The following is a 15,247-nucleotide window of genomic DNA, read 5'->3' as shown; positions in this document are numbered from 1 at the left end:
CTCCCACCCCGCAGATAATTTTTGTGATTCTCGTAAAGAACTTCTAAATGTTTTCTTGATGGCGGTTTTGTACTTAGCCTGTTTGATATGCCTGTCTTTTAACTATTAATGTTCATTTATTATATTGCTTGAAAAGCTGTAATCTGCTTTAAGGCGGTTTGTGGTATATCTGAATTTTGAATAGGGTAGAGTGGGGTAATAGGAAAATTCCACGTTAATTATTCGTAATGCGAGCCACAATTAAAGTCCCAAACAACTCTTCATTAGCAAAGTTAATTATAGCCCATTCAGGCTCCTCATGTCGCTTCTTTCAATAGGGAAGACGACAAAGACTTGGACAAGACAGTCATTGATCTCAAATTCCGAAACTTTTTTGTTAATAGCTAATTAAGCTTGAAGAGAATTTCAATCCGTTCGCAGAGCGGGCTTTACAATCACCGACACAAGGTTAGAAGGTGATTGATGTGGTCACACAGAGTTGGAATAAGCGACAGTTTACGCACTTTGACTGTATCTACCAATCGTGAAAAGTTATGAAAAACACTCAACTGCCATTTGGTTAACCCTCGGGGCAATTTGATCTTTGCTTTCTTGCTACGTTTGGAGTATAAACAAAGGGAAAAATGGCTTCTCAGAAAGCCATGGACGAATTGGCTCGACAGTCAGGTTTTGAGGATTTGTCGTTTGCTACAAGGACATATCGTCCGGAATATGCTTCCTCTCCAGACCTACGAGGATCATACAGACGTGAGTATCCCAAGGAATCGATTTGACATCCAATAACTTAAACACTAAGTGAACATTTCTGCAATAACTTTGGCTTGACTTTCGTTTCTTTCTAGCTCAGCGTGCGATTCGAACTTCTGAAATGGAATCTACGCTTAGAGCCAAACTTGCTTACACTTCAGGTAAAACAAATTTTGTGTATGCTCTTAAGTCGAGAAGTGCTAAGTTTCTTCTATAATGAGAATTTTGAGAACTATAAAGCTTTGATTTTAGAACTCGATGAAGGCATCTGTGTGCATTCCTTCACGTTAACATCGCGATCATTATAAAGTTGATTCACTGGCTCTGTAAAACTTCATTGCAGTTCTCAAATAACTTCTAACTATCGATGCTTGACGTTTGTTTGTCCCGTGAAAGAATTTAGTCTTTGTAATTTTACTTGTAAAAGTAGCTGTTTATATTTTACATCGATTGATTAACCAGAGCTAATTCTGTATGTGTTGGTTAAATCTACCCAGGGGGGCGCGATCGGGACGGCCGAAATATTTTGACTATACCAGCCGGAAAAACTGAAGATTTGAGCGTAGATCGGCTTGGAGATACACTTTCCTACTTAACGCAATCACCAAGGTATGTAGAATTATTTAAACTTTCAATGATCTTGATGAATTTTTTTGCAATGTTATTTTCAAAATTTCGTGTCTCGTTGTACACTTGTGTGACAGATTCACTTTTTCTGGATTGTTCCGTAAACAAAACCACAGAAGTGAACTGATATTAAGTTATGGACCCTCTCTGTTTTTTAGCAATACTTGGAAAACAAGCAAGCCTAATTTTCATATTGATATTAGATTCCAGTGGTTGGAATCTCGAACAAATGATCAATTGCGTGACAAAATTCTTTGCCGTAATTATGCTGGTTCGAATGGAATTAAAATTCTTTTATCATAAATCTTTCAAATGACAGGTCTCTAAAGTGCTGTTTATCTTGGATCAAACCTAGTGATGTTTAAAGGAAATTTTAAAATTCCCTTTGGACAAGTAGTTTAGTTTTTGTTTGCTGGAAATTCATTTTAAATTTCGAAGAATACTTTGCTTTCATATCAATTTCATGTCCCTATGAGCTAGCATCAGTATCACTCATATATAACACAACTAATCTCTAATAATTAAAATTTCATCCAAATTTTATTGATCATTGCTAAACTAATTACATTTCAGAATAATTTTTGTAGGGGTGTAGGTTTTAAATTAAATGATAAGGTTATGATAATAAACATAACAAAAGCAGTTACAATTTGTTTTAAATGAATTGTTTGCTAACTACTATCATCAAGAAAAGTGTTAACCTCTGCAGGTGTGGTGGCCATAAGATACAAACTTTTGAAACTTGAATGGTCACTATAATTTGTTATTTAATAATACAGTTGAGAAATAATCGACCAGAATTTACCATAGAGAGAATTAAAACCTAACTTTAAATTGATAGTGTTAGTAGCCATGAAAGCCTGAATAGTAACCCGAAATGAAAAAGGGGTTTTTTTTAATACAATTAGTCATTTAAATATTTAATTTCATCATCAATTGTGATCTCTCATTAGAGACACTTGCTCTTCTTTGTTGTAAATTTTTCTACAAGAACAAGATTTTGTGAAAAAAATTATTGCTTCATCAAATTATGAAGGGATTATGAATACTGCTCATAAGCACAATACAAATTGATTGCCATTCTTATTCATCATTGTTAGAATGTAGATTTCACCTTTGAAATCCTTTGTCTCTTACAAAATAAATACTTCTCCCTTATTAATCCCAGGTTTGTAATGCAAACCCTTCTGTGAGCCTTTCAGATAAGAGGAGGCCTGGAAATAGTTTTGCTTGGTCACCTCGTGGTATGGGTTGGGGTTATCCTGGCTTCTCAAGTATTTGAAAACTGGAAACAATTATTGTAAACCTAACAACACCATAAATCCTGGCTAAAACAAATTTTCTTTTAAGGGATGGAAGACAAGGACAGATGTACATGGTTATCATTGACCTTAGGGGCTCATCCTGGAAATCTGCAAAACCTCTACTTAGAACTCTTCAGGTTGGTAACAATCACTAGTTAGCTGCTGTATGCAGTATGCTTAGAACTCTTCAGTTCAGTAACAATCACTAGTTAGCTGCTGTTTGCAGTATGCTTAGAACTCTTCAGTTCAGTAACAATCACTAGTTAGCTGCTGTTTGCAGTATGCTTAGAACTCTTCAGTTCAGTAACAATCACTAGTTAGCTGCTGTTTGCAGTATGCTTAGAACTCTTCAGTTCAGTAACAATCACTAGTTAGCTGCCGTATGCAGTATGCTTAGAACTCTTCAGTTCAGTAACAATCACTAGTTAGCTGCGGTTTGCATATGCTTAGAACTCTTCAGTTCAGTGACAGTCACTAGTTAGCTGCGGTTTGCAGAATGCTTAGAACTCTTCAGTTCAGTAACAATCACTAGTTAGCTGCTGTTTGCAGTATGCTTAGAACTCTTCAGTTCAGTAACAATCACTAGTTAGCTGCTGTTTGCAGTATGCTTAGAACTCTTCAGTTCAGTAACAATCACTAGTTAGCTGCTGTTTGCAATATGCTTAGAACTCTTCAGTTCAGTAACAATCAATAGTTAGCTGCGGTTTGCAGTATGCTTAGAACTCTTCAGTTCAGTAGCAATCGCTAGGTAGCTGCGGTTTGCAGTATGCTGAGAACTCTTCAGTTCAGTAACAATCACTAGTTAGCTGCGGTTTGCAGTATGCTTAGAACTCTTCAGTTCAGTAACAATCACTAGTTAGCTGCTGTTTGCAGTATGCTTAGAACTCTTCAGTTCAGTAACAATCACTAGGTAGCTGTAGTTTGCAGTATGCTTAGAACTTGTCATTTCAGTAACGATCACTAGTTAGCTGCTGTTTGCAGTATGCTTAGAAGTCATTAGGTGAGTAACAATTGTAAATTAGCTCTAGTACATTATGCTTAGAACTCTTCGAGTCAGACATGATCAGTTATTAGTTCAGTGTACAGTGTGCTTAGGACTCTTCATGTAGGTAATAATCATTAATTGGCTATAGAAGAACTCTTTTGGTTAATGATAATTATTAATTAGCTCCAGTGTACTGCATGTACATTACAGCTTTCCATAGAGCTGCTCTAATATGTGCTGGATATTGATCTTCTAGTTTTGGGACGGAATTAACTATTCTTTTCTCATTTTTTAATTTTTTAACTTTTGGAAGAAAAATTTAAAGTTTCTTCGTGTGATGAGTCATCTTTAAAAGTGTGACTGTTTGGTTTTAGTTTACTCCATTGGTCACTTGTACTAAAGGGGAATAAGGGTCTTTTAAATAAGGCACAGAGAATGTGTAACTTTAATTAACGTTATGATATAAGTTTTCCTGTTTATTTTGTAGAGTTTGCAGTGTAACTCTTCTGTTTCTGTGTTTACAACAAGACTGATCATAAGTAAAGATCAGATCGTAAAACTCTTGAACAAAAGTTTATCTTTCGAATTGGCGCTCTTAAAGTGCACCTAAACCCCCAATTTTTTTTTTTTGCTTAACAAAATAAGCTTATTTTTTGGAGTATTTCAGTGCAAAAATTTTTTAATTTACTTAAATCTTTAATTTTCTGTGCCTAGTCAAAATACAGAAAATCAGCTGCCATCTTGCCTCGAGTTTAAAGAGGAATGGCTCTAGCGGATAATGTGAAGTCAAATCAAGAACACTAAAGTCTGCATTTCACACATTTTCACTTGTTTGGGAAGGTTGTCATCGATATTGTCCGAAATGTGCTGACTAGGTGTGTTGTATGAGGAATGTATGAAGCGTGATACCCTCTTGCAAATTTCGCACGTTGCTGCATCCTCCTACAACACACTTAGTCAGCATATTTTTGGACAATATCGACTACAACCTTCCCAAACAAGTGAAAATGTGTGAAATGCAGACTTTTGTGCTCTCGATTTGATGTCACATTGCCCGCGAGAGCCATTCCTCTTTAAACTCGTCGTGGGGCAAGATGGTGGCTGATTCTCCGTGTTTTGACTGGGCACAGAAAATTGAAGAGTTGAGCAAATAAAAAAGTTTTTGCACAGAAATACTCCAAAAAATACGCTTACTTCGTTAAGTGAAAAAAAATTTGGGGGTTTAGGTGCACTTTAACCCCACACATAGCAATGAACACTTTTCATTCTACTATTAATTTAGTTGTGCTTTTCTTGTCACCATGTTCCCGCTGATAGTGTAGCTCTGCTTTCTGCATATAAATCCTCATGCAACCCACAATTCCTCCATTTGCTCTGACAAGGGGTTAACACTCGAAACATCAACTTTTCAACTCTTTATGGTGGTCAATGTACAATGCACAATTTCAACTTATTTGATATATGTGTTTATTGTAATTCATTAGGTTTTGTGTTTAGTGAGTCAATTTCTTATGTTTTCCGTGAGGTTCGCTTGCTCAAATGGCCAGTTACAATCAATAATTTCGCTCTCGGCTTATAGCCGATGGTTTTACCTTTTTTTTTGGGCAGCTTGAGTGTAGCGTAAAGACCCTGAAAGTCAGGGTCTCGGCTTATAGCCGAGATCGGCTTATAGGTGAAGAAATACGGTAACCAAATGATCATGTTTCAAACAAGCACAATACTGATCATGTTTCAAACAGGCACACTACTGATCATGCATATCAATAAAAGTTCTTTCCTTAATGTTGTTTTTTAAGGAAACGGTTCCAGAAAAGGTGCATGAAGTCTATATTATTAAGCCTGATGCTTTCTGGGAGAAACGGCGCTCAGGAACTGGTCTCAGAAAGGAACAATCTAGTGTTGCATTTCAGGTAAATTGGCTTGAACCTTTTTTTTTTCTGTATCAAGCTGACCTACTTTTGGATTTCCAGTATTTTTCAATTTTATCAACTGTAATATTATGTTGACTGAGTTTTTTAATAACTTTATTCTGTCAAGTTTAAATGCATGTTTCAAGCTTTGTTACTTCAGAGTATCACCAAGCAAGAGAAGCTATGGTGTGGTACAATTTTTTATCTTAAGGCCTCACTCAACACAATCTAGCATGTTACTTGAGGACAATGCACATGCTTCACTTTTATTATCAACTGTGTTTTACAGACGACATTGTTGTCATCATCAAGTAAACTTCATCAGTTTGCTGAAGGAAGTCAACTCACCCAAGAGCTGGGTGGTTCTTTATCATATAACCACAACAGATGGATTGATACCAGATTGGTAAGTCTAACAACAAATTATACAGCATTAGTAACAAGCATTACAATAAATATTGATATAAGATTGTTAGGCAAATACCTCTCAAAGCTGACCCTGATGAGGTTGCAACTGACTGTTGATGATCCAAGTTCACTTTATCTTAATCTGCAAAGAAGACTTATGTTTAAATTCCTTCTATTAATTATCAGATAGAATGCCCAAAGATGAAGAATGATATGTATTTAAGCCTTGAATTTTTTATCATTTTCTCACTGATGTATCATCAGTTGGCTCCAGTTCTAATGTTTCTTTGAGGCAAGAATTAATTTCTTATTTCTAAAGTGTTTTGCTTGGGTGCTGTTGGAACAAAAGGAAAAAGTGCCATCCGTGTTTCTTAGAATTAGATATTGCTTTCATTTCAGGAAATTGAGCAACTTTCAGATGCGTCAGTCTCTTTGAATGAAAAATTTGATGAATTGGAAGAAGACCTAGACACCCATCAGCTAGGAAACAACATAGCAGATACAGATGGCCTGATTCGTCAACATGAAACAAAGAGGGCACTGTTGGATAATGTTGCCTATCCTCTTATCCAAAGAGGGGAACACCTCATCAGCTCAATTAAAGCTAATGAACCTCCTATACCACCAAGCCAGAATTTCCCTGGCAGTCCTGCTTCTTTACCAAGCCAAGAGCGTCAGCAGGTGGAAGGTATTGTGACTCAACTAAACCTGAGATGCAGCCAGTTGATGGACATGTGGGAAAAGAGATGGAAAGAGTTGATACAGTGTATGGATCTACTGGAGTTTGATGCAGGATATCAAAAGGTAAACTGATGACAGTTTAAACATTAATTAAATGAAAGGATGGCCATGAGCTATGCCATGGGAGGCCCAACCTAGGCTACTGTGTTTGGCATTAAGTGTAAGTAACCCAGGGAGACTGCACACTTTCAGTTTTGACAGGTCAGTTTATTTAGGCTTACCATGCACAATGACATTTCACTGGCTAGTAGAATACCAAATCGATAATGATGTATCTTGTGTGTCTTCTGCCTAAAAACAATTGCCTCCAACAATTATTACTCAATAACTGTTAAAACAAATTTTCAATTGCTCCTTGCATTAAAATACTTTTCATTTCTGTCATATTGTATGAAATGTCAGTGACAATGTTAAAAATTCAACTTGTGGATACGCAAAGTGCAGAAACAAGACTTTAGGGGGACTCTGATCTGAAAATGAGACACTTACTAAGGTGTCATTGGCATTACTTTTATTGCAAATAAAAATAATTCTGTGCTTTTCTGACAATGGACAATTTTCGAAATTCTGGGTGCCAAATATCTTTAACTTTAATTGGTGATAAAACCTTGCAGTCACATGAAAAGCATTCTGAGGTTTATCATTTCTGAGGCAGAAAGATCATCTTGTAACAATACAAATATTTATTGAGGCACTGTGAGGCAAAACATGACATAGGAATAAGGTAATTTGGCTTGTGAAGGCAGAATGCAAAGTCTAAATTTGATGAATTTTGTAGCTGGAAACTCAATAAACACAATATATATATTTTGTACTGTTTTTATAGAGTGTTTGAGGTATGTGTTTATTATTCTGCAGAGTTGGATGGTTACAATTATTCTGAGTTTCTCTGCAACTTTCTGAAAGCTGTTAAGCAGAGTCGTGAAGTGAGACAGAAAAAAACTTCAAGACTTTTTTAGAGTTCTTTTCTAAGTCACTTTAATCTTTACAAAGCAAGTTTTGCAACAAAAACATGTTCTTTTTCTAGGTTACTTTAACCATAAATTGACCGTAGGTCTTCATTTATTGTAATGCTTTGTTTAAACTGATTTTTAATTTGGTATGTTCATTCAGGTGACTGACTGGGTCCTTGGGCCAGGAGAGTCATATTTAGCCAATTCCAATGATATTGGAGATTCTGTTATCTCCTGTGAGATTCTGAGGAAAGAGCATGAGGAATTCGAGCTGTCTGCCAGGGTAAAAGAGATATTTATAGTGTAATGTTTATTTAATTATCTTTTATCAAATCAAGCCCATTTCAAGCTAGCAATAAAAATTAATAAATATTTCCATCAGCATCACACAGTTTATTTTCCCACTTTTTCCTTCCCTCCCGATGAATTTTGTGAGTGGGCAATTCGTATAAATAGGAAGAGCCTGACTCTTTGAAAAATGGATTTATTGTCGTAATAAGTACTAAGTATTTATTTCTTTATTTGAACGGCTGGCCCTCGCTCAAAAGAGGGCGATGCGTAAAAGAGGGCGATGCGTAAAAGAGGGCGATGCGTAAAAGAGGGCGATGCGTAAAAGAGGGCGATGCGTAAAAGAGGGCGATGCGTAAAAGAGGGCGATGCGTAAAAGAGGGCGATGCGTAAAAGAGGGCGATGCGTAAAAGAGGGCGATGCGTAAAAGAGGGCGATGCGTAAAAGAGGGCGATGCGTAAAAGAGGGCGATGCGTAAAAGAGGGCGATGCGTATGCGATGCGTATTATGTTTCCATGTTTTCCTTAATGACGAAGCGCTAGGTAAGGCAGGACTTGTAACTCTGTCAGGTAGAAGACAAGCCCTGACGGATAAAGTTTTTAAAAACATTTTGGAAAACAAAAACAGTAAGCTTAAGAATTTACTCCCCCCACAAAATAACAAGTGTTATAACCTCAGGAAGTCACGCATGTTCAACCCGGTTTTTAAGACTGACAGATTTCGTAAAAGTTTCATTGTTTCAAATGCAGTTAAGGCATAAGATTTCTAATTCCATATTTTAATAGTTTGCGCTTGTAGATCTAGTTTTGACCTTTAACTATGTTATATTTATACATATATGTATATATATATATATATATATTGTGGGAGGAAAAAGACAAGTAAACTACAAGTTCATCCCTACAAGCCTGTTTCGTGGTCGCCCACTCATCAGGGGATTTAATGAGAATAAACTTTACCATTGCTTGTCTACAATATAATTTGCATGATCTAACTAGTCTAATTTATGCAGCGCGAAATTGACAGTTTAGTTGTTGCGTAGAAGGGCTTTGCTTCTGTGGCGGCAAGAAGACACGAGTTCATTACGTTTGTTTAGTGTTGATAGTTCGGGCCGGCAGATGATTAGGAATTTTTCTTTGAGGCAGAGGTTACATCTTTTACTTGAGCTGTTGTACGGTGAGTGCGATGAGAGAATGCGCCAGGAAATAAAGTGATCGATGTTGTTGTCTTTGAGGGTCCAGATGTGCTTGCTGAGTTCGGTAGAGTTTCTGTGTTTAGCGTGGCGGAATGATGCGGTGTGGTTTCTGTACTTCTGTTTCTGTATCTTGTTTTATCATTAAATCCCCTGATGAGTGGGCGACCACGAAACAGGCTCGTAGGGATGAACTTGTAGTTTACTTGTCTTTTTCCTCCCACAATATATACTTCGCTCTACTTCTATGTATTGAGATGTGTTCTACGAAAATCAAGTCACACTTTATATATATATATATATATATATATATATATATATATTTATATATATATATATATAACAAGTTAAAAGGCCTCGAGCCAACAGTGACGCCGCGCCAGAAGGATCCAAAAGGATTCACAGTCCAAACCTCGATAAATGGTAGGAGAAGTAGTGTGGCACACGAGGACGGACAACTTCGAGCGAAGGAAGACATATACTCAATAAAAAGTCTAAAAAGTTTAATAAAAAACGTTTCGGTCCGAGACCTTCATCAGTTGTAATACGATGACTTAAAAATTCCTTAAATAGATTTATATAGGGCGTGGTAACACATATAAACAAACACAGTAATTACTACGCGAAAAATTATCACTATAAAAAGAAATGGAAAAATTGTCGAATCCACTGAAAATGTAAAGGACCCAGCGTTGACTTGAAAGGCGAGAATTGCACTAAAATTCCCAATTAACGCTAAGACTGGAACCTTTGATGCTCGCCCAATTTGAAAAAATTCTCCGCATTAATTATAGTTTATTCTTTTTTTGGAGTGAAATTCCTGGCGCTTATTCAAGCCGAAGGGTGCCAGAGAGAACAGCTGTGCGCTCCAATATGCTTCTTTGGTGATTAGAAGTTTCTCGATGTTACCTGAATTGTTTACTGTTGCCTGCACTTGATCAATGCATTGGAATGAGAAATCGCTTAAATCATGTGGTGTTTTGTTAAAATGTACCGCTACTTCACAGGTCTTTTTCTTAGTGACCATAGCAGACTTGTGGTTGCGAAATCTAACCCTAAAGTCATTTGTTGTGGAGCCAATGTATTGTGGGCGACATTTCTTGCACGAAGCCAAATAAATTATGTTCTTAGAATCACAGGAAAGTTTCGATCGTATCTTGTAACTTTTGCCTGTTTGAAAACTTAGAAAGGAATTAGATTCAACCAAGAAGTTGCGACAAAGATCGCATCTTGTTCTATTACATTTAAAACATCCCTTGACCTCGGCAACCCCTTCGCTTTCAGTGTTAGGGCCTTAACGGGATGGCGCCAACAATTCTTTAAGGTTTTTAGATCTGCGGAAGGATGCTATGATGGAATTTGAAGGAAAAAGCTCTTTTAACTTGGGATTGGATTCCAAAATACTCAGATGTTTTTTAATGATGCGACTTACATCAGGTAAATTTGGATTAAATGTGGTCACAAAATGGGAATAATTTCCTCTTAGATCTGGCCCGAGTCCTAAGTAGATCACTTCTACGTATGGTAGAGGCCTTACGAAACTGGTCGTCCACTAATTTGGAAGGGTAACCCTGAGTAACCAGATAACCTTCGTCGCCACACTATAAGGGATAGCTTTGAAAACGTGTTTAGGATGAGCACTTGATGGTGGGAGATACAGGTGACTATCAGTTGGCTTTGAGTAAACGTCTGTCCTAATAAAACCCTCGATAAGATGTAGAGTTAACTCTAGCACATGGACCTCTCGTTCGGAGAAAACTAATTCGAATTTTATAGTGGGGTACAAAGAGTTTATAAATTCAGTAAACTCGTGCAGTGCCGGAAGGCCTTGTTGCCAGAGATCAAAAACATCATCACGGTATCGCCACCACAAAGCCGGCTTTATGTGGCCAGAGAACTTAGCCTGAAAATCTATTTCACCCATGGCAAGATCTGCATAACTGCATGCGTTCTTAGGGCCCATGGCTGTGCCATGAACCTGTAGAAAGAATTTTTCTCTGAAAACCGAAAGATTGCAATCATTCATTGCAAACGTTTTTTATTAAACTTTTTAGACTTTTTATTGAGTATATGTCTTCCTTCGCTCGAAGTTGTCCGTCCTCGTGTGCCACACTACTTCTCCTATATATATATATATATATATATATATATATATATAACAAGTTAAAAGGCCACCAGCCAACTGTGACGCCGCGCCAGACAGATCCAAAAGGATTCACAGTCCAAACCTCGATAAATAATAGGAAAAATATTGTAGTACACGAGGACGGACAACTTCGAGCTAAGAAAGACATGTCTTTCTTAGCTCGAAGTTTTCCGTCCTCGTGTACTACAATATTTTTCCTATATATATATATATTAACCTTTATATATATATTTATTAAAAACTGGATCATTGGATAATGCAATTCAAGACTTTTTATTGGCTTAGCCATTATGGTATATCAGCCAATATACCATAATCTACAAATATGGCAAGCGTACGTGTCAGATTAAAATTAAAAGGGAGCTAAAAATTGAATAAAATTTAATTTAATATAACGTTTTTAATAAAACAATTATTCCACTCGCGCTTGTTGGATATGAGATGATTATAGCCAACGAGGCGCGTAGCGCCGAGTTGGCTATCTATCATCGTATATCCAACGCGCGCTCGTGGAATAATTGTTAAATATACATTGAAATTACCTGAATTACATTGAAATTACCTGATGAGTGTGGCCATTTTCGACCATACGAAACAGAGCTGTCGTAATAAAACGATGATGAACCACCTCTGAAGTCTTGAACCAGTTTGTTATAATTAGTTATATATATATATATATATATATTTTTTTTTTTTACCATGCAAATATGACGTAATTCAACTTTTGGGTTGCAAAATTATATAAATAAACTATCTAACTAAGTGTGGATGCTGGAAACAAGTTTATATGGAGCTTGCCGTCGCACCTTTTTCATTTTATCAACTTATTGTTAAGTAGTCACGCTTGTCTAATTTGCCTGCGGGAGTGAGGTCGTTACTGGAATCTCTCACACTGAGGCCTCGCCGTATTGACCGAGCAATAGGGAGTTTAAGCAAATCACTACGGCTGGCGCTGCTACGGCTATCGTGGTTGACGAGGCTTGGGGAGAGTACGTCGCCGTAGCCCGCCAAAATTCAACTTTAAGCAACGCGAACTACAAACCTAGTACGGCTGAGAAGTTAAGCGTCTTCGAGGTAGTTTTTGCGCGTCTAAAAACTCAAAATGACTTCGTTCAAAGGGAGGAGGGATTCCAACGTTTGTAAAAAAAAATTGTAAGCGACCCTGTGCACAGTGAATGAGTGAATTCAAACATTTAAGCTTACGTGTTGTAAAATTGCCAGTTTGGAGCTTATAAACACCAAAGCAAAGTTTCTACACGGTCCCTCGTAACCCTCGTCATTCCTAGGCTTCAGCTATTTGAATTTCAAGTAGTCTTTGAGGTTTTAAAGGAAAAGTTAGACTTTCTACTGACGCATTTCTCCTTGCGTTCGCTGCGTTCTCCATGTGCACACTCCTTCGATCCTTCGACAAACCCGGCTGCAAAAATAAAGGCAGATTCACTCGGTAAGGGACAGCCAGCTTGATAAATATTCCCGATAAGCTATTTTTAAAGATGTTAAGTGTATTTCAATAGTTAAAATTGCTCAGGAGAATGAATACAGCGAAGAAAGAAGCGAGATAAGTTCACGTACCACAGACTACGCCGAAACCTTCCCACTCGCGTAGAAGGATTTCCCGCTACGGCTAGATGGGTACCACTGACATGCGCATTTACTCGTTTCTGGACAACTTTACTTCCGGTAGCAGTAGCAGCGCCAGCCGTAGTGATTTGCTTAAACTCCCTAATATCGGGGTCAATACGGCAAGGCTGATGAGGTTTGAGATTTTTCCGCAATGACCAAATTTAGTGTACCAGGGGTGATTTTCACCCAGTGATTGATGTTTTAGAACTAACTCGGCGAACTTTGAATGTTCTTTAGTTGTGCCCTCTTCAGTGTTTTGGTGTGTTGGCGTCCAGCATATTTACCTGACGAAAAATAGTAATCTTTGGAATAAAAAAATGTTCATTTAGTTTTTAAAGAAGGATTTGCCGTCTGAACAACTCGGGGTTGTCATTGAAAAACTTTTGCTGGTGCCCAAGGTTACCGGTTGGTGAGTCAAAAACTGTCACCTTGCCATATTTATCGACCAAAAATTACGTTCTTACCATGTCACTCCTGAGACTTTAGCTGCGGGTAATGGAACTTACACTCTCTGAATTTCAGTCGGCCTTCATCGTTTTCATCGGCGCGACTTTTCGAAAAGAGGTTGCGGTCTAAATTGCTCTTCCTAATTTGCATAATCCGTAATCAGCTGGTCGCCAATCTTAGCTCTTAGCCAATCAGAACGCGTGTTATCAATAGGAAGCTCAAGTCCAATACTAAGTGACAATAATAATCAATTCTGAGAAATGTTCTTTATCATAGGAAGTGATAAACCACTTCGCTCAGGTGCGTGAACTTGCCAAGAAAATGCTCCAGGAAAATCACTATGCCTCCAGAGATATTAAGAGTCGCAAGGAATTCCTAGACAGAGGTTGTCGTAACTTTGCCTTGCGGATGAATAGAAGGAGAGATATCATACTCACATCACTTAAATTTCACAAAAGTGCCGGAGAGGTGAGGAGAGCGTTGAAATCTCATATTTGTCTACAATCATCGGAGTCTAGAGCTACAATTCCCACATAAGATGTAATAAGCTTTATTCTTGCCAGTCAGTGACCTGACGTCTTTGAAAACAGCTTGTTGTTTACCATTTCTAGATTTGAATGATAAACTTTGTGAATTGGCAACCAATCAATGAATTATTTATCTTCTGTCCAGTTGATGTCTCCACCTCCCAGATTAATGAATTCTGATTGGTCGGGTTTAGGGAAAGAATCAAGTGAGAGAATTGAGTAAGAAACTGTTTAGTTAAATTGTACGCTTCTTATGAACTTCAACTGAAGTTATATTCTTTTTTTTATTTTTTTATTTCAGTGCTCAGTTAATTTGGATGACTTATTTGAACTGCTGTGTTCGGATTCTGTTCTTATGTACGACTATGAGTCCGCAGAGAGCATGCTCAGAACACTGGAAGAGAAGGCTGAGGGTGAGTGAAATGTGTGCTAATGAGTATTTTACCTAACAGGGTCCCTTCGTTAGGCCATGCATTTCATTGTAACGCATGATGTAATATTTCCCTTTTACACTCAGCCGTTTCCGTTTCGTCTGAGGACACCTTGCGAGATGCATTGGCTGTACAAGAATTGATGACAAGCCCAATGTCCAATATGCGGGGTGATGACGTCACTCAGGATTATGAAAAGGGCATTGCGCATGTGCGGCTCACTTTGGACGAACTAAGAGAGCGGAAACTTCGCACAGACGAGTTGTGTGATGTGCGCAGAATCAAACTGCAGCAACTGTTGCAGCTCAAACAGAGCGAACGAGATGCTGAGCAGGTAAAGAAAAAGTACACAAATGATCTAGAAATAGGTGAGAAGGAATAAATCCTTTTTTGCTAATGATATATCTTTTTAGCAATCACGGAATAGTTCTCCGACGGGAGAGAGGGGGGAGGGTATCTTCAAATGTGAAATAAGTAAAAACGACAACTCATGTCTGACTTTGAATTAATCAGGCAACTGTGTGGATAAGTCAACTGCGTGACGCAACGGAGCATAACCTGGGAGATGTGGGAAGGAACTCTGAGGATATCGAGGCTCTGCAACAGGAACATGAGAAGCTTGAAACTACAGCTAAAGTAAGATGCCGCTTGAGATCAGTGTAGTTGTCGTCAGTCCTTGAACGAGATATGAACTTACATCTCGAATAGGTTTTGAGGTTAGAAGTTAAACATTATTAAAACTTATTTGGAATTGTCGAGAAACGTGGACTTTTCAGTCCATGACACAGCCGTGATCAGAAAAGAAAACTCCGAATGCCGCTCCAACTCGCGAGGAACAGTTGTTTAGGAGACACATCTTAAATATTCTGAAAAGTAATTTCATCTGAATGAGAATTTTAATTAGATTATTTATTTATT

General features: G+C 37.7%; 1 protein-coding gene across 4 annotated transcripts in view; it reads left to right on the top strand.

The window, feature by feature from the left end:
- Window positions 1-267: 267 nt before the first annotated feature.
- Window positions 268-15,247, top strand: part of LOC111338391 (obscurin-like) — a 115,173-nt gene continuing 100,193 nt past the window's right edge. For all 4 annotated transcript variants that reach the window (XM_088745740.1, XM_088745738.1, XM_088745739.1 and 1 more), the window contains exons 1-12: window positions 268-747; window positions 843-908; window positions 1,245-1,356; window positions 2,725-2,815; window positions 5,460-5,573; window positions 5,863-5,979; window positions 6,381-6,785; window positions 7,836-7,958; window positions 13,648-13,839; window positions 14,200-14,311; window positions 14,416-14,663; window positions 14,843-14,965. In XM_088745740.1, coding sequence (XP_088601866.1) covers window positions 624-747; window positions 843-908; window positions 1,245-1,356; window positions 2,725-2,815; window positions 5,460-5,573; window positions 5,863-5,979; window positions 6,381-6,785; window positions 7,836-7,958; window positions 13,648-13,839; window positions 14,200-14,311; window positions 14,416-14,663; window positions 14,843-14,965 — 1,827 coding nt within the window. In that variant the 5' untranslated portion in view covers window positions 268-623. The remainder of the gene's footprint in view (window positions 748-842; window positions 909-1,244; window positions 1,357-2,724; window positions 2,816-5,459; window positions 5,574-5,862; window positions 5,980-6,380; window positions 6,786-7,835; window positions 7,959-13,647; window positions 13,840-14,199; window positions 14,312-14,415; window positions 14,664-14,842; window positions 14,966-15,247) is intronic.

This window comes from Stylophora pistillata, chromosome 14 (assembly GCF_964205215.1).
Source record: "Stylophora pistillata chromosome 14, jaStyPist1.2, whole genome shotgun sequence".
Lineage (NCBI taxonomy): Eukaryota > Metazoa > Cnidaria > Anthozoa > Scleractinia > Pocilloporidae > Stylophora > Stylophora pistillata.
The sequence above is the reverse complement of the archived record's forward strand: the minus strand, read 5'-3'. Positions and strand labels throughout refer to the sequence as shown.